The 20,036-nt window shown below is 39.3% G+C and overlaps 1 protein-coding gene across 14 annotated transcripts in view; it reads right to left on the reverse strand.

Annotated features, from left to right (window-relative positions):
* The window catches only part of nrxn1a (neurexin 1a), a 98,424-nt gene that overhangs the window by 64,217 nt on the left and 14,171 nt on the right, over positions 1–20,036 (reverse strand). For 12 of the 14 annotated variants that reach the window (XM_041815750.1, XM_041815745.1, XM_041815747.1 and 9 more), the window contains one exon: positions 19,523–19,552. The exons of the other annotated variants lie outside the window; for them this stretch is intronic. In XM_041815750.1, the coding sequence (XP_041671684.1) occupies positions 19,523–19,552 (30 nt within the window). The remainder of the gene's footprint in view (positions 1–19,522; positions 19,553–20,036) is intronic. 14 annotated transcript variants of the gene reach the window in all.

Below are 20,036 nucleotides of genomic sequence, written 5' to 3' on the forward strand. Positions count from 1 at the left end.
TAACTTGTCTAAGAATACTGTCATTCTTAATAAAGCAAAGTTTTTTGTTAAAATATAAGGTAACAGGGATTTGCTTTCTTATTTTGCCATATCTTTGTTATTGTGTGGAAATTTGAGGAACTACATACAATAGCAAGAAAAAACCATAGGGTAGGCATAGCCACCGTCTTTAAAACTGCTTCTATATCTCCTTTAAATGTTACTGCAACATCATTTTCTCAGTAACTATAACTTGGCAAAGCAGCTGTTGAACACTTGTGTTTAAAGTGAGGGGCAGGTTACATACGATTTTTTCTTCTCCCTGCTCCTTTCTGGATTTGGGATGTAATGGAGCTGTGAGTAATTTGCTAACTTTACCATGACTAGAACAAATGAAAATGAAATGAAAGCTTGCTTCTTCTGTGTTGCTGTATTTAAACCAAAATTGCAGGTTTTCTTATTTCTGCCTGAAATCACCACCAGAAAGCAGAGAACCATCACTGTGCAGGCAGAATCTCCCGTATGTATGTTAGCAGGTGAAGTACAGGTGTGGCTGCTGCTGTCACAGATGGGCTACACTGGCACGATGCTGCAGGCAGAGACTAAATTATCATCCTAGGTGAGTGCAACCCCGCTATAGGGAGCACCTGGTTATCAAGAAAGTAGTGGCTTTGTCTACCTGCTCTCTCTCTCTCCTTTGTCTGGCGTGTGTGCCAGAGCTTCTCTCAGAGGCGTGAACACTGTGAAATCCCAAATCTGTAAATGACTTTGAATAAGAAAACGATACAATAGTTTACATGAATTTAATAAATGAACATAAAATGTCAATGCATTTGTCTGGATTAATTTGTGTTTCATCTAAAAAAATAGCAGCATAAATAGCAGAAAGAAAATAACAATCACACAAATATTTTTATATTATTGGATAATACACAAAGGTACACAGCCATCAGAGATGGCAGAAATGGCTATTGCTGTTTTACTCATTCATCTATACCAATTCAAATTCAGAATTTTCACTGAAAGATTTTCATTTTTGCTGTAAATGCAAATGGGTTTCAAATATCGGTTATTGATTATCATTAACAACTAATAATAGGTATCGTATCAACCCACAAAAAAAAAGCAAAAACAAAAAAAAACCAAAAAAAAACAATATCAGTCAACCTCTAGTTGTATGTAAGGTCTAAATGCACTGGAATGGTAAGTGGAGAATTTACTGATCTACTTTAACAGGCTTAAATGATTCAAAGTTATTTCAGATTTAAAAAATGCCAAACAGTTTTGGTCAGTTATTTATTCATGAGAGGATCTGCTGCTTTTTACAGCATTATATGATCATGAATTCATTAGATGAGGATTTCTAATCATTGCTTTGAAGTTAAGGATATATTTTATGTATTTAATACTGCTATTGACTCTGTGACGTTAATAGACTCAAAAATTAATCAATTTAGAATAATAAAACACATTTCTAAGTGAAACAGATCATCTTTGCAGGCCTATCTGACAAAAATGCTTTCTTTTTCTAAGCCCTCACTGGATGTAGAGATCTTCATCATTTAATAGCATCTATTCAATGAAGCTTCTAATGGAAAGGAATGAAAAGGAGCAAGGGAGAGGAGAAGGTGGGAAATTGTATATGATATAAGCAGGAAAATATAGATACTAGCAAGGGAATGAGAAGGGAAATTAATAACTATGGAGGCGAAGGGGGAATAGGGGAGAATGTAAAGATGGAGGGTGATTGGCATTAGACTTTGAAGGCTATCATTAAACTACTTCTCCTAATGAATAAAGCAGTCTGTGGGGAGACAGCAGGGAGAGAGAGAGGCCGAGTAACTAATCTGATGGTTGATGCTACCGGGACCAGCTGCAACTGTACCGCCTCTTCAATGATCAAACACACATCACATGGATTCCTCGGTGTGTTTGCGTGCATCTTGCATGAGTGTGTGTGTCTCATATGGCTTTGTCTTTTCCTTTAGGTCTCCTCCTTAACATTTTACACACTAATTTCTCATTTCCATGGCAACCCATTGGTGTTACAGGGGTGGTTACGGCAAATATGTGCGTTTGTGCATGTTTGCTTCACGGAGGGGGGATACAGGAAGGGAGACGGGGGGAAGGAAGGCGAGGGAGAGGGAGGAAGAGTGATTGAGTGAACAGTACATTATCATGGACAGCTGTACTGAATCAAAATGGCGGATGGAGGCTGGGAGCACATCAGGGGAGCCTACATTATACAGCACCTGATAGAGGGAGCAGGGTGGAGGGAAAAAGGGGGGCAAAGATGCAAAGAAAGGGGGATAGAAAAGAGGGGAGACTCATTGAGATGGGTGACACAAAATTTGGAGAGAAAAAGTGGAAGGATAGAAAGAGAGACAAGGGAAGGAGGGAGTGGCGGAAAGCGAGGGATGGAAGAGGAAAAAGAGAAAAATGCTGGGGTATCTAAATCCTAGTGTAGCAAGCCTCAATCATGGCAGCCCTGTCATTCTGGAGATAGCACACTGCAATTCCACTGCACCTCGTTTTTAGCCCACCATGCAGTTCTGCTATCAGCTCCTCTCAGACTGTCCACACACACTCACACTCATATACACACATAAACTCAAACAGCCTGCATGAAGGCATCCCTCCCTAATAACAGACAGGTGGATTAACTATGCACTCATACAGTTTACAGATAGATGACCAGCCTGGGAAATATATGTAAATGTATGCTAACGTATGCATAGTCTCTATATTAAGTTAAAGTGTGAAAATCCATACAGACAAGTTCACTAAAAGGCACTCAGACTACCGTTTCCATCTCTATTCAGTGATATACAGCATCTGGCTTTGAGAGCGATTTCACTATCGCATCACTGCCAAGGGAGCAATAGTGTAGAGGAGGATATTACTGTCAGGACACAAGTGACAGATAGGTGGTCGGCATCATAGAGCTCTTATTCCTCTTTTTGTTGTTGTTAAATTGAAGGCATTCATTCCAGACATAAGATACATGGTTTAAGACATTTGAGGAGAGCTCTGGCAAAGGTGGTCTTAAAGTTTAACCAGTGCAGGAAGGATTGTCAGATTAAGTAATTATCGGGGAATTAATCAAAAACTTTGATTATTCAAGTATTTCCCATGTGCAAGGATTTTTTAACACAGCTTTTCCAAACATCCTAGTTTTGTTTTAGATTCTTTTATTCTACTTTGCACTCAGAAACTAAATTATTTCCACAAAAAAAACACAAAACAAAACAAAAGCTACCAGAGTCAAAATTATTTGCCCTCTTTAGAACTGACCTTTCTGTTGAGTCATAGCACAAACCACTGTTGTGCAATGATGTGCTTTAACTTTGTAATCTTCAAAGCTTGTAAAATCAAGCTAAAACTGAGGATAATCTTCAAATTTACACACAGTATAAAAACTTCAGTGAGGGTTAGAGCTGTCACTGGAGAAAGCATTGTGGCAAAAACAAAGGAAATTAGTTTAGACTTGAGAAAAAGAATCATTGATGCTCACAAAGCAGGAGAAGGATATACAAACTATCTTAAGGCTTTAAATGGACAAGGGAAAAGGTGTTCTTTTAATTCTATGTCACTTTAAGGCTAGTTATACTGATAACTTTGATTTCAAGTAAACAGGATATGTGTTCCCTAACTCGTAAGACTGTTTTATGGGCTGAGATTTGTGCCACTAGAAACTGAATTTGAATAATGATGTTGAGTTTGATTGCTTTGAAACTGAGTTTGAATTTCATCTTTTGAAACTGAACTTAATGTTTTGAAACTGAATTTATTTGCTTTGAAACTGATTTTTGTTCTCTTTGAAACTGAATTCATTTGCTTTGAAATTGAATTTGTTTGCTTTGAAATTGAATTTTATTCACTTGAGCATTCAACTCTATATATTCCTTAAATTCAAAATAAAATATTTTTCGATCACTATTAATCACTATTAGTGATTTTTGCATGCAAGGGAAACGGGACAGACAGGCTGTCTGACAGCTGCAGTGCACCTGTTACTGAACAGGTAAGCATGAACAGGATGGAATGAATGGCTGACAGAATGGCTGTCTGACAACGCAGGGTTTCACATCAGTGACCGATTATACCTGAGAGGGATTTTTGCTGACCATCTGGGCACTTTGCTTAATTTCATAAAAGTTTTCTCTCCATGATCAATAAACTACCTATCAGTCTCCTCAGGAGGGGCGCTCCTTGCTCCGTCATTATTTAAAAGCCTCATTCATACATGGAGCACAGAATAGCAAAATAATAACTATTTTAAATGGCGTTAAGGTAACTTGGCTGTTTGAGAGGAACAATTTCCACCACCCTCCCCAAGCCGGCTTCTACTTCAATCTAGCTGGGCTGGAGGAAAATACTGTAAGCCAGCTATCCCTGCCATATTGACTGAAGCTATGCATATTGGTAGCTAGCTCCAATAGCTACAGTAATGTTAGGACTTACATGCATTTTTCTTCCTGTTAACGATGATAAATATGAATAATTTTAAGTAAAAAAAAAAAAACCCTGATTATTGCATCCCTGGTCTTGAGACATCGCGGAAAAGACGCCAGCTCCGCTCAGTTCTACTTCTTCTTATATTTTCGGCAGTCCTGCTCAGTTGAGAACTGTCTGTGTGCGATTACCCTTCCTCATGGAAGTGGATGACATAAACGGTGTGCCACGCTGAACTGAAATTGAATTGTAGAACTGAATTTGAATTGAATGCACTGAAATTTTATTTTCTATTTTTGAATTTAAGGAATATATAGAGTTGAATGCTCAAGTGAATAAAATACAATTTCAAAGCAAACAAATTCAATTTCAAAGCAAATAAATTCAGTTTCAAAGAACAAAAATTCAGTTTCAAAGCAAATAAATTCATTTTCAAAAGACTAAATTCAAATTCAAATCATGCTATTCAAATTCAATATCATTATTCAGATTCAGTTTTTAGTGGCACAAATCTCAGCCCATACTGTTTTCTGTAATTCTCAACTGTTCCGTTTAGAGAAAAAAGCCATTTTGCCAGTTTGGCTCAGTGGGTAGAGCAGATGCCCATATAAGGAGGCTAAAGTCCTCAGTGCACTGGTTGTGGGATCAACTGCCGGTCTCTGTGTATCTTTGGTGCATGTCTTCCCCCACTCTTCTTCCCCATATTTCCTATCTCTCTTCAGCTGTCCTATAAAAAATAAAGGCAAAAAGCCAAAAATATAATCTTTAAGAAAATGCTCATAATAATGTATCAAAGATAACGCCACTGCATGTCTTGATTTTCCTGTCAAACAGTCTACAAAACCCCAAATAATTCATTTGTTACCTTAATTACTAGGAACACTCCCACTGACAGACAGAATATCTTTAACATGGTAGTCCTGGCTGAGACAGCAGCATAATATATTTAATAAAAAATGAATTTACCATAATTTAATGACTATCAGTGATAAAATATTAAGTTTTAGGAGCTTCAATCATTCTGTTTCAGACATTTTAGACTAGGCTTTAGGTTGGGCTTAACTGACAAGCAGGGTAATTAGCTTCATGTTGATTTAGAAAGAGAATAAATACTAGTATCATACAAATGGTGGCACTTTAAGATTTGTATTAAACTTAAAAAATGTGAAGTAAAGATGTTGGGAAACTGATTCAGAATCACTATTACTAATTTCTCTAGTCCTGAATCAGTTCAGTGTCCAAACGTTTATTTTTATCTAAAGTAAAATTTGACCAGCACAGAAACCCACTGCTGTCCTTTTCCTATATACACTAATGCAGCTGGGGGTGTGTCAGTCCTGGCTCATTAGTCGTGTTGCTAATTAGCTACGCCTGTTTCTGACACACTAATGTACAGTCTGTACTGACCGACTGTCTTTAGAGTATTAAGATATTCCCTGCTTCACTGGAGAAAGCACTGGAGTGCACTCTGGATTCTACAATCCCCAAGGTACCTGACTAGACATTTTCAATATGAACTTTCTAAAATAAAAGAGAATTACTTCAAGACGATTCTAATGTCCATCGATCATGTTATATGCCACTGCCAAGAGGCAGTAAGTGAAACAGTGACCAACAACCGCTAACAGACAGATACAGCATCACTTTACTGATCTACCAGATAATTCTGAACAGACAGAAAATAGCAAGATCTGTTCTTCTGTGATTCTCAAGAGTTTTAAAACAAAGGCGGCTTGATACTTACATTGGCATTATTTTTTTCCACCATTTACTTAACATGAGTTCTTGAAGGATTTCTCATCACAAGTGTTAAGTCAATACCTGCATGATCAATCAGGTAATGTTAACTACTAACAATAAGGACAGGGTCAAACAATGAACACATGTATGTACAAAATACTGGGAATACTGATAATCAACAGTAATTCTGGCTCCCTCTCACAATTCTGATAAATTCTTAGTTGTCTGACTTTAGCCCTCAAATTGTATTCATATCAAAGTATTTTGCATGTAAGGCCAAAAATAAACATTACAATTGTCTGAGGTTTTTGTCATTTGTAGGTTGAACCAAATCCTGAGCCCTATAATCAAAGTTGAATCATGAAATATTGAGATACAAGAGTGAGGTGTATTGCAAACACGTGTATATAACTGCCATTGTTATTACTGAACAGCACAGAACGACACAGTGGCAGCCGAAAAAAAAAAAAAAAATAGTGTTTTGGGTTGGACTTTAGGTGAGACTGTAGAGAGGGAAAAATAAACCAGAGGGGGAGACAAATCCTGCAGTGGAGCCCAAGTTGAACGCCTCTGAATCAACAGATTTTAGCCGATCATTGTTAAAATAAAATGCAGACACCAAAAAAAGCCTTAATTCCAAATATCGGCATCAATAATAACCCAGGACGATAATTGGTCTACCCCTAATATTAATCACCTATGAGATAAATGAGTTGCCCTAAACTGAATGCATCAAATGATCTAAGGATGGTTTCTCATTAAGGATGCAGGATCAGAGTAAACTTGACCACAAACTCCACTCCAGTTGATCAGTTTGGACAATAGCCTACTGTGCTTGAGTCTGGGTGAAGAAATGGTCTTTTATGTGGGCTGGGGCTGTGAGCACAACCATGCTTGAGTACTGGGTATTCTTCAAAAACCATCATACAGTATCTGGGGCGGAGATGGCCTGTTGGTTAAGTTGCTCCCCATGTACATGGGTGGTTCAAGTCTGATCTGTGGCTCTTTCACCGCATGTCATTCCTCATCCAAATTTCCAGCTCTACAAACTGTCCTATCTCTCTGATAAAGGCCCCAAATACATCTGAAAAAGGACGTCAGATCTGCCCATTTCATCCTCTGAGCAGCACAGTATGTAGGAGCTGGAGGAGGGTTGTTGTTGGCATCTTAAGAATAACAAAAACATCCACAGCAGCCTGCAGGATAGACACCATAGTCCACTTGGAGCATGAACAAATTTTGATGCAAGTTGATGCCATGGTTGCCTCTTCTTGGCAGATTTGCAAACCATACACGTATCGCCACCTACTGTGTCAAACTGTACATACTGGAGTGTAGTTGGACACGGAACGATGTTACTAATGCGAAAGCAGGACAGCGGGGAAGAGGGGATATGGGGAGCAATCACACTTGGCCATGGTATGAAACAATTGTGCCTAATATTAAAAATGCCAAAGTGTCAATCCCCATGTGCACTGCTGTGTCTCCAAAGCCAGTTAAAACAAGCTTTTTTGTTTCAGAAAAACAAAAACATAAAGTTACAATTATTTTTTTAAGAACATATGGTCCTATCTTTTAAAAGTGAATTTCCTTGGGACACGAGTTGCTTTAACTAAATAATGTCTCACTCTGTTAATCCCTTTGAATTAAGAAAAAACAATGGAGAGAACACGTCCTGCCTTTATTTTTTAATCTTTTATTTCTTGTCCCTTTTTGTTTCTTTTATCTCTGCTCATCTCTCCCTCTCTCTCTCTCTCTCTGTCTGTCTGTAGCTTGAATTTGGCCTTCTCTCTGGTACCCAGGGAAACCAGCTTGTTTCCATGACAATGTCTGCAGGCAGAACAGTGTATTTGTCTTAAGCTGGATAAGATCAGAGTCAGTTTCATCCGTGTTAGACACACAGATACACACAGGCTTGCACACCCACACACACAAATTCATCATACCACATATGCACAGAGAGTGCTGAAAAAACTTGCACTAAAAAAATGTGAACTTGAGCAGACAAAAGCCAAACTGTTAAGAAACAATGAGGTTAAATCTAACCGCTCAGTCTAATTACAAAGCTCACAGATACTCGGATGTTGTTCACACATACACAAACACACCAAATGAAAGCCCTTACAGCAGGTTGTTAACAAATAACAAGATCATAAAGACCTCTTTTCATAAAGGTAATGAAATGGCTTTTTAATGAAGGCTGTGGCTATTCCCATTGTCGCAGCTATGCCTGACAAGTACCACATATAATTAAGTGTTTCTGCACAATACCTGCAACTGAAATTGTGTGTAAGCTTGTAAGCTCCATGTTCGTTCTTGTTCTGGCAAACAGCAAAGAAATGAACTTCAAATGCCAGATGGGGTACTGGAGTGAAACGCCAATTGGGCCACTACCCTGAGCCCCAGCGCAGACACAGAGGAAATTGCTAGAACAAGTACAAGACAATTGGTGTCTGGACTAGATTGTTTCGTTCTATTTCTCTCTAAAAAGGTGTCTGTTTGTGTGCACTTGTTTTGGATGAGGCATCTGCATCGCTGATGAATACCATCCTGGCTGATGTGAGACTGTGTCATGTCGGGGAGCCCAAGGAGAGATGCAGCGCTCCTGCTGAGAAACGCTGCAGTCTTATCTCCCTTCCTGTCTCCCTCTGCGTCTCCGACCTTCTCTTTCCAGCCCTCGTTGGCATTCCCACTTTCTGAACACGCTCCTATCTTTCCTCACCATCACTTTTCTACACTCCTTTACCCTATCCACCCACCCCTCCTCCCTCTCCCTTACGCAGCCAGCCTCCGCTCTATCTTCTCCCTTCATCCTCTGTAAATGGGGAGTCCGTTTGATGTCTTTATTTTCAAGGCGATTACAGGGTGCATCGGCTTTGTGTGTTCCTATTAGCGCTGCCGTGAATGTGCAAAAATGCTAATGTGTACACTTGCTAACGGGATGGTAATTGCATACAATTACCAATAAATGTATACATTTACTTGTGGGATTGCTACACATTTCCCACGGTGAATTCGGTAACTGTGCATCTCCCTGATAACACGGGGTTGAGCTCTGTATGTGTTGCCGTGACTTCCATTACAAGAGGTGCATGGGTGTTAAGCATTAATGAGTGCTGTTTTACAGCATTATAATGGGTATTTGTAGCAGAGAAAAGAGGCAGAATTAGTCCCATTATTGAGAGGGCTTTATCAAGAAAAATCACGCATTTTGCAATGAAACTTTGTAGGAATTATTTCTGATTCTCGCAGCAAGCACAAGTTACTTATAACAGTTTTCTTGTTTTTTTACAGCTTGAAATGTGCTGCTCAGAAGCCAAATACATGGCAGTCAGGCAGGCAAGCAGCCAATCACCAGACACATGCCTCTTAACACCAAGCAGCTCTCTCTCACCTCGGGTTGGGTACTGCTCACTTGCCTGTTTCCTAAATTATGTAAGCTTTCAAAATGTGCTCGAGCTAGAAAGGATTTGACGAATATAAAGCATTAAACTATTCACCAAAAGCTGAAGATAAGATGATTTTTCTAATGGATCTAAGACAGTTTAAAAAATTAGCTTTACATAAAAACAGAGACACATAAAGGTTATGTCTGTGTTGCTTTTCACAAGGGCATTAAAACATCGATCTATTGATTATTGCCAACATGAAATGATTAATCTGAAATCTTTTGAATAGTACCAACACTTGAACAACAAACCAAAGCTGTAACAGTATTTCATTTAAATGTGAATGAAGACAAAGTTCGTTAATAATACAACAAAAAAAGAAACAGTCAGCAGTCTCTTTGATTACTGAAGAATATGTTTCCTTATCTAAATTATGGCAATTTTTTACTCTTTTTTGCCATACCTTATTGAATAATTTCTTTTTTTCTCAGATGTGACATATTCAGACATCTGATTGTATCCGTAAGGGCTGTGGGAACTTATTAAGACACTACAGCAGCATCACTATTATCATCTCTTCAAAATAAAATTAGTGATCAAGCAATCAATCAGCAGATCAATCCATGATAGACTTGAAATTTTGATACAATGCAAGTTAAAATCAAATGATATTGATGCCTGTTTTGATACCACAGCAACAAAGAGAACTCCTGGACACCCAAAAACAGCTGAATTTGGTTTCATTTTTATTTTATTTAAAACCTACACTTAAGAAAGGTTCACTAAAGCCTTGTCCATACGGAGAAGAAAACAATATTTTTCTGTTTCGTTTTGAAAAAGTTTTCCATAAACACGGGATCTTTCAGGAAATGTCCGCATAAGCACGGAACCACTGAAAATGACTGTAATATATATGCCAAACCAGTAAGTGGCGCTGTAATGCTGCCACGAAAATGCACCAAAAGAGAGAAGAAGATTACGGGAAACTGCTCAGAAGTTTCTCCTAGTTGTTCTCCACAGTGGATCTAAGAACATCTGGTGTATGCTGTTCTCAGTAGTGGTAAAGAAGCATCAGCTTTTGCTGTAAAAGCCATAATAAGCTCAGTAGCTTCTGCAGCATGAACACAACCCTGGAATCTGCCATTGTTATTTTGACTTGACCCACACATGTGGCTTCAGTGGGTTATGCTATGTGTGACATAATCATTTCAAATAAGATGCGGTTGGCCATCCACACAGAGATGAAACCATAAGCGTTTACAGATTTGTTCACTGTGGGACCAGGTTTCAAAAAGTAACGTTTACGGCTTCCCTGAATGCCATTTCCGTGTGGATGAAATGCAGATACAACAAAAAACTTCTGCCTATACTTTTGAATTTGCCTCCGTGTGGACAGGGCCTTATAGTAAGCACATAATGTTTAGATCTGTTTAGGGGCACCAGAGATCTCAGTGCTCCAAGGTTGTAAAAATAAGATCTGCGTATTTAATAAAATCATCAGCAAACACTTTCAAATAGTTAAAAAAAAAAAAACTCGTTTGGTAACAAAAACATGTATAGAGGTTATTTTTTTAGGTTTTAATCAATGAAACTGAAATTTATTATGATTTTTTTGACAGCAATGTGTCGTTTGTCTCCCAAGGTTGATCATGGGGGCTCAGCTATTCTTAGAGTTAAGTAGAAAGGGCTCAGAGGAAAAAGACTGGGAACTGCTGGTTTGTTGAACTGTGTGAGAAAAGGCAGAGGATTTGAAAAAACCTCGGACTGTGATTGGATGAATGTTCTATCTTTCACATCTCTACAGGCCAGTAAGAGCAACAAAACATGTGACGTAGCCGCTATCGAGCCAGGCAGCTACTGAGGAATAATGCGAAACATGGCGACTATAGACATGTAATTACTCGACTTTTGTCGTTTATGAAAAGAAAACAACTCACTGCTGTTCTTTGTTCTTCTTTTCACCAAGAAATGTCATCAAGTTCTGATAAAACTGGCGCTTTAGCAGCATCCACGCTAATCTCTTCCTCCATAACTGCACCAGCTCTTGGTGCTGCTTGTTTACGTCATGACTCTGCCATGCCTGAAAGTGCTGCCCCTCGTCACTGATTGGTCTGAGTATTGGCTAAAATTACTTTTAAATTATCTGCAGTATGCAGCTGTATCTATCGACCATATGTAATAAGTTTGTGGAGGTTTAGGCTGGGCCAATAGAGCTATGCCAGCTGAGGTCTTTTCTTTGATCATCCTTGTTCCTAAATCTTTAAAGAGTGTTGTAGGTCTGAAGTACATTTCAGCTGCATTTCTACCTGGTGGTCTGATATGATTGAGTGTGGCTTGGTATGGTTCGGTTCGATACGGTAATTCAGTTTGATTTGATTTTTATTTATCTTGAACATAAAATAAAACCATACATTTAACCTTTGGCAAGGACAGTTACAAAGTTCAAGAAGGGGCAGAAGGAAGCTGAAAGCTGATCTAGTCCTGCACCTACAATATTATTTCAGTGCACAGGATGCTAAACAAAGGGAAACAATGGAGGAGATGCAGCATATTTTTTTCGGCTTCTTTGGATGTGGCAGTTTATCAAAACAAGAAGACCAGCTGAGTATGAGAGGAGGCTGCAGAAAAGAAAAGAACGTAAAGATGATAAACTTCATGTGTCTGTTGGGTGTAAGCTTGGCACCCCTATGGAAAGGTGCCAAAAAAGTATGACTATATGGGTTTGTTATTACCTCCGCCAAGGAGGTTATGTGATCGGTAGGGTTTGTTAGTTATTTAGTTTGTTTGTTAGCAACATAACTCAAACATTTATAGACAGATTTTGATGAAATGTCACAAATGGCATAAGGAAGAACTGATTAGATTTTGCGAGTGATCTGGATCACCGTCTGGATCCAGGAATTTTTTAAAGGATTCTTTACCATTGGGAGATAGGGCTAATGGCGGAGGTCTGCGCTCCCCGAGTGTTTTTCTAGTTCAGGACCTGTTATTCGGAAGTGCCAATAAATGTGTACCATGCTGTACCACACTGAACCAGAATGTTCAGTGGAAACAACCTATTATGCACCTGTATTGATATTGGCATCTGCTAAAGTTAATTTGAATATGTCGGCATATCTGATATGCATGTACATCCCTAGAAAATGATCAGTATTTGTGGCCTTAACTGAGCCTAAAATGCTGCATATTTTAAACCACTTATTTTTTGTTTAATGAGAAATGTACAACCCTCGACCAAAACTCTTGTTGATTTATTTTTAGATGAAGACTAGAGAGGCATTGAGTGGACTAAAATATGTTTTATAATTTGGTCTCTGTTCCTTTTTTATTCCAGAATAATCAGTCCTTCTGTGGTTTATTATTAGGGCTGTTAGATGATGAGTAAGAGGTAGGAGACATGCTGTACTTTGCTGGTACCGACTGGTTCCTCTTGTCTTGGCGTCTGCTACCACTCCCAGCCCCACATATGGTGGAGTCAGCATGGAGCTCGTCCTCTGAGTGTGTGAGAAAAGCACGGACATTTGCACGTAGGGGGAGATGGTGAGTGAGAATTGGAGGAGCTTAAAACAAAAAGGGGCAATTTAAAGAGAAATTCAAAGAGTGTGACACTGAACATGTGTGTGTGTGTATCCTCTGTGTGCGCCCATCTGTGTGTGTTTATGCCATAAGACAATGTGTTAAAATGAGCCGCTTTGATTGCCGACGCTTTATGAGTCACAAATGATGACTCACAATCCACCTCCCCTGAACAGGCACTCGTGCACACGCACACGCTCCTCGCTCTCTCTCCTGCCTTCATCCACTGACCGTGAAGAATATGTGCAGGCAGCCTTACTCATGCATATTTACACTGAACACACACTCACTCACCTACTCAGCGGCCACTCTCTAAAGGTTACTGTGTGTGTCTGTTTGGCGCTCCGTTCACGTAAGCGCGTGTGTGTAAAGGTCACTTCAAGCGAGGCGGACCACTTGTTTATGCCGTGCACAGATTGTAGGATGGATATCGAGAACACTTGAACATTTAGACAAACAACGGTTATTAACCAGACAACCTGCCTGAAAGCAAAAAATAAATATATAAACACCCTAAACGAGCAATAACATCTTCTCAATCTAATTCAGAACCCACAATCACTCATTCACCCCGAACCCTTCACGCTCTATTCTCGGCCAGACAGAGAGAAGAGAAAGGGCAAAATCTGCTACTTGGCTTTAAGCACATTTTCCATCCAGATTATTGCTGCTCAATACTTTTCAGGGGAAAAAAAGAGAAAAAAAATCCATTTCCCCCTCTTCCTTTGGCTGCTCGATACTTATGAAAATCCAATTTGGCTCCCTCTTTTCTTTCTTCCCTCCACAATTCGTGCATTTTCACCCACTCAAAGTGATTAGTGATCTGTGGGTATCGTTTCCGGGGAGAGTGATAGCTGTGTTTTATAGAGGAGGGGAAAGGTCCAGGGCTCCCCATCAGGGCTGCTGTCCCTTGGAGAATGACTGGGCTGGGAGGGCAGACGGGAGCACCGCTGTCCCTTTGCAGATACAGCCAGTTGCTCTACATCACAGGAGAGAAGACGACTCACTTTATCTCTCCCTCACTTTCCTCTCTGCTCCCTCTATCATTCATTCCTTTAGCTCTCCTCTCGCAGGCACACTCGCTTTTTCTCAATTTCTCCAATGCACACACAAGCAGGCACACACATGCTATATATCTTTCTAAGACACCCCTCCCCACAGCCAATCCGCCCCCTCAAAGAAACTCATTTCAGCTTTGCGGGCTCCTCAAAAAGCCTCTTTACGCTGAGCTAACCTAAGCTAGGCTTCGTCTGCACCATTTGACAGCCTTTACATCTCAGTATGCAGAGCAAAAACACACACGCACAGCCTTTTCATGTGTACAGTTTGAGAAAGAGACATCAAAGGTTTCAAGAAAAATAAAGGAGAAATAACTCAGCCACAGTTCTACATCCAGCCTATCACAATCCAAACATCTGTAACAGTGAGGGCATCCACAATACAAAAAAACAATCTGTAATAGTCCTGGAGACATATGTTAATACATGTCGGCCCTTAAGTAGGTGATTTAAAATGCTGAGCATAAGCCAGATGAAGCAATTAAATTTTCACTGCCACCTGGATGATTCATAGCAGACATTTCAAGGCAGGAACTCGAGCACTAGGAGCGTACTTAGCAATCAAAACATAGCAAAAATGCTCCGATAGAAATATACTTGTCAGAATAGAGATGTCTCACTGTGATAGATGGTTGGAGACATCATTTGTGCTCTATTCAAGATATTTCTATCCGCCGGCTTTCATTTAATAGCGCATTTCACTGAATACACGGGGGCCCGATCACAATGGGAGACAGCCGTCATCATGTCCTCTCTCATCCAATCAAAGAGCACAATAGACGCAGATCAGCGTGTCACGGTCAGGCCTGTCTTCATGTGGGTCAATCAGTGTATTCATCAGCATCATGCAGAGCCGGCTGATTCCGCAGCAACCTACCTTGGATTTTTCAAAAGCACAGTCGGCCTGAGCTCGTTTGAACGCATGCTTAAGTATGAGCACGCTCGCACACACATGCATGAACAGCTTACCTTACCAAAAATAAACCATTCCAGTTTTATGTCAACCACCAAGTCGTCAAATACAACTGCTTGGTCAGCGACCCAGCGCAACAAAATATGAAACTCTTGGTACCCTCCTCTTGTGTGATGTTTGATTTGGTGTTAAAGTCACATAGTGAAGAATAAAGTCATGAGGTAAACTCAAACGATAAAGAAATGCACAGATGCATATGTACTTCTTTATGTATAATGATGTAGTTTGAATGCTAGCAACAACTAGCAATCCTTGTTTAGGTCTGCACGTTGTAAGCAGCACATGTGCCTTTTATGAGACTGATTATGATCAGGATATTAACATTGATTCTAAGGTCACAATTAATAAACATAACTACTTAATGATTTTAGTGCATCTGAATCACATGGATGTTAAAAACTACCACTAACATTTTGAACAATTCAAACAATTTATGAAAATAAATAAGTGAAAACATATAAGTACATTCTGTGAGATATATGATTAAACTTGGAATTCCTGTAGTTTACTGCAATAATCACGCTTTTTGATAATATTTTAATATTCCACTTTTTAAAATTTTACCTGTTTTGGATTCATTTTGGATTTTTGTACAGTTTTATATGTAGGGCAACTGACTTCCTGTGTAGTTACAGTCCTGCTTTTGTTTTGAAAGACCATAAAAAACTTTGGGTAAACAGAAGATTATGGTGTGAACTTAGCCTTAAAAAGGAATTTGTTATGGATTGAAAAGTAAATAAGAAAACAGATGTCTTCACCTGGTGTTTGATAATGCAAGGTGCAGCTAATTTTTGACATATACACCGGGCTGTCTGTGAGTTTTTTAAACTAAAAATTGAGACATTAAGGAGCAGGGTCGGACTTATTTTTCACCACTGTAGCTGTATGAGGACGCTGCAGTTGCTCAACAAAAATGTGCTGAGAGACAGTAAAACATGATTAGTCAAGATTTCATCAATGAATTCACTGGTTTTGGATCTTAGTTGACTGTTATTGATATTTGAATGCTGACAGCCCTTATATAAATAAATACAAACAAATTAATCATGTTTTAAAATACACTGGAAAACCAAACAGAAAAATACTACAGACTTTTGTTGAAGCTGATCATGTCTAAGTTTTTAAGAAGACTGATTATTGGCTTAGCCAATTATTAATATCGATATTCAGTATTTGGCCAACTTTGACCAATAATCAGTAAAAGTAACTGCGAAGTGTGTCTTTTCCTCTGGCTTTATTTTCATTCTCCAAGCCTCACCAAATGTCCTGTATACAGCAAAATCTGACCGGCCAGTTGTGACATGAGTCCTAGCCAATCAACAATTAAGCCTGGGTGCCACTGACCCAGAGAGGTCATGGCATCACCTCCTGTTTTCCTGTTGCTGTTTGACGTTTCTCATGCTGACAGTGCTAGGACTAGATTGTTTATTTCCATTCATTTTTGATAATACAATTTTACTTTTGCAACATTTACTACATTTTGTGCATCATAATAAATGCATAACGTTTCCTAATAACGGAACTATTAATAATGAAGTACTAACAATCAGTATTGGTATCGGCCCTACTCGTACTTTTGTTGAAGCTACACGTTCTTCATCCTTATTTCTATCACATACTTCAATCTTAAACATTTATGTCACTCAAGGTAAGCAAACTCAAGTGACTACAAGTGACAATAACTGAAAGGTGCACAGTGAACCAGGAAGTCCTCTTCCATCATGTTCAGTATACCATCCATTTTATATTATGGTGGCTTCCCACAGGTGGAACTTCTCTAACTGAGTGGGTAACTTCACCCAGGGTGCAAAAGTGCAAGAAAACTCTAAGGCAAGGGATGATTGTCAAAAAATTAGAGTGCACTTACAAATAATACTAAAAGTGATTTAGTAATGTTAAATTCTAACTAAAATGTTTCCAGTTAACTCAGAAATATAGAGCTGAAATACACGTTTTGTTTTTTAAGTTAACACGACTCCATTTTTTTTTTTTTACAACATTCAACTGTTAGGAATTTGAGTGTAGTAATGATGTACTCGTGCCCAAATTATTACAAAAACACTCAAACATAAACCACATGACAAAATCCATGGACAAAACACCCACAATGTGTCATGTGCTGCAGTAATCTTTTAACCTTGTTTATCTTGTTTTCATGATCTCAGGGAACAAATTTTATTTGACATGTAAACTCAATTTACTGCCCAGCAAAAACTGCGGCCACATTTCTCTGGCTCTCCTCTTCTTCCTTCATCATTGTGCCAGCTAACATCGCAACCTCCTAACTTATCAGAGGGTAGCTGTGGGCTAGTTCAGTCTTTATCTGATGGGCCTAATGGTGTAGTCTGCAGCTCCATCTGATAGTTGAAATGTTTTGCATGCCAAATGTAAAAGTATGGTGTATGCACATAAAATTTTGTTTTTCTCTCTTTCTCAGTCTTTCAATGTGTACATTGTAAACATTCCTATCATGGTCAGGACAGTGTGATTTATTTTGTTGATCTACTATGTTTGTTTGAAACTGGGGTTTGGGAATCAAGGACGTCAACATTTCTGATACTTCAATGCTTTTTTATTTTATGTTTTATATTACTAACACCTTTCATTAGTGATCAACAGTTTTGAAAGGTACAAAAACTTCAGCTCATCAGTCTTATTTTAATCTAAACGAACAATAAAGAGCAGCAGCAGTTGTCTAATCAAATTAACAGGTATGAAGTCATTTTGGTTTTAAAGTTACATTTTGTGTCGTAGAAAGAGATAAAGCAGAGAAGATGACGCTGTCTTCATTGCCGAATAGACTGAAAACAAATTTGTGCAATTTAGAAAGTGTGCAGGAGTTTAATGCAATTTTTGGTCGCTTAAAACAACAAATTACCCAATATCAGGTGCCTAGGGCTCAGTATTTTGTTGCTGTGGTAGCCAAACAGGTATTGATATTGTTTAGTTTTTGCTAGTATCATACCTACAGGGGAATTGTAGGGTCTACGTCTCAATAATATAGCTACTTTGGTTGCTTTGTCTTTATCTTCAAATTATTATCTGGACCTTTATTGAGATCCCTGCTTGTGTAAGACTGTTGCTGGAGTGGTACCTAGATTTTCATATTTTGTAGCTTAGGGCTAAAACAAAGCTGCCATACTTGATGAGTTAGGTGTGAGAATGAATTGCAACCTAAATAAACAGTAAGCTGATGGGCTCTAAATGTCTGCATTATTGTACATACAACAGCTGGTCAATACAATCAACTCCAAACCATCGAGAACAGCCCATTAGCCATAAACATGAAAAATCAGGGATGGTACCTCTGAGCTTTCCTAAATTCAAAGAGGGAGGTGTCCCATACACCGAGAAAGAGGGCAGGATCACAGGAGGGAAAAGGAAGAAAGAGGGCAAGAAGAAAGACAGAAAGGTGGTTTTGTGAGTTTGTTCATTTGTGAACAGTTTGAAAAAGGTAGAAAAGAGCTGGTGTTTAGGGATGTGTTCAAGAACATAGTACAACTTTGGGGACTTTAGGTAAACAGCATTGCTTTTGTTCACAGGAACATCTGTTCAGTTTCACGTGCTTGACAATGTGTGAGCAGGAGCCCATGTGAGGACCAGCGACGGCGAAGCGAGACATGCTGGAAGCCGATGAAAGAGCTACGGATGAATGTGAATGAGGGTTTCTGTGAAAACTGCCACAGTCATTGAGTTGAACTATGATGCAAAAAGCACACATGCTCACATACCGGCATGTATACACAGTGCATACATACACGCAAACGCTTCCATCCCCTCAGTGGAGCTCTTACATACAGATGAGAGAAAATGAAATGAGGTGGAATAGTAAAGACTAATTCAAACCATCCGAGGAGTCAGTCGGTCAGTCGGCCCTTAGCTCCGTTCCTATGACCTGCCAAGTCTAAGCCAGCCAAGCGCCGTCAAGCTGCAGCCGCCTACACCCTCCTATTACCCCCTCCCACATCAGCAGTCATGATAATAGGATATATCACGGCAGAAGTTGCTCTCAGGCTAATCACTTCCTTCAAAAAATAACCTTTAAGGACATATTTCATTTGATATTATTTAATTGTTCTGCTGCAAAAGCCCGAGTCATCCATTTCAGTTTAAATTAAAACTGAAATTTCTGATGAGGCCAAATGGGACCGTTTTAAAATGAAGAAATCTCAATTACAGAGCGGTAGAAACTGACCTTGGTTCAGTGCCTAGAGAGACAACTTCCTCCAGCGCCAGGTGGTGATGAATTGGGGGAGGGATTCAGGGAGTTGTGAGTGTGGGAGTGAGGAGATAGGGAGGGGAATGATGGTATAGCAGAGGACAACAGGAAGTGAGGTAAGAGGAGGCCATACCTTGGTCGCCAATCATCAGGTGTGCCAGACCTTAAAGGAAGACAAGAGCACAGTCAGCACAGCAAAGGATCATGGGGTGTGAAGTATGTGCTTGTGCATATGTGTCTTTGGGATCATGCTAATAGATGCTAAAGTGCTCTGTGTAAAAGTGCTTGTGCAAATGTGTTGGTCCTTTACATTGTTCCATATTTCTAAATGAAAAAAGACACTTACTCATCCCAGGCAGCGATCCTACGCACAAAGGTACGAACAAAGAGGTTTGCACACAGCTAGACTATATCATAAACAGAACAGAATCCGTGTGTGCCTTTGTCTCTGTAACCTTGAGGCCACTTCTGATGATTGCACATGGGATGTAGAACTTACCAGCTGTCAGCAAACCAATCCCCACATACCCACACAGACCCACAAACATTTACACTAGCTACCTTGTACAGTATCTCCACTATAGATGATAAAGTAAGAGGAAAAAAGGGCAGAAAAATGAATGGAAAGGACAGAACTTGAAGGGATG

This window comes from Cheilinus undulatus, linkage group 20, assembly GCF_018320785.1.
Source record: "Cheilinus undulatus linkage group 20, ASM1832078v1, whole genome shotgun sequence".
Lineage (NCBI taxonomy): Eukaryota > Metazoa > Chordata > Actinopteri > Labriformes > Labridae > Cheilinus > Cheilinus undulatus.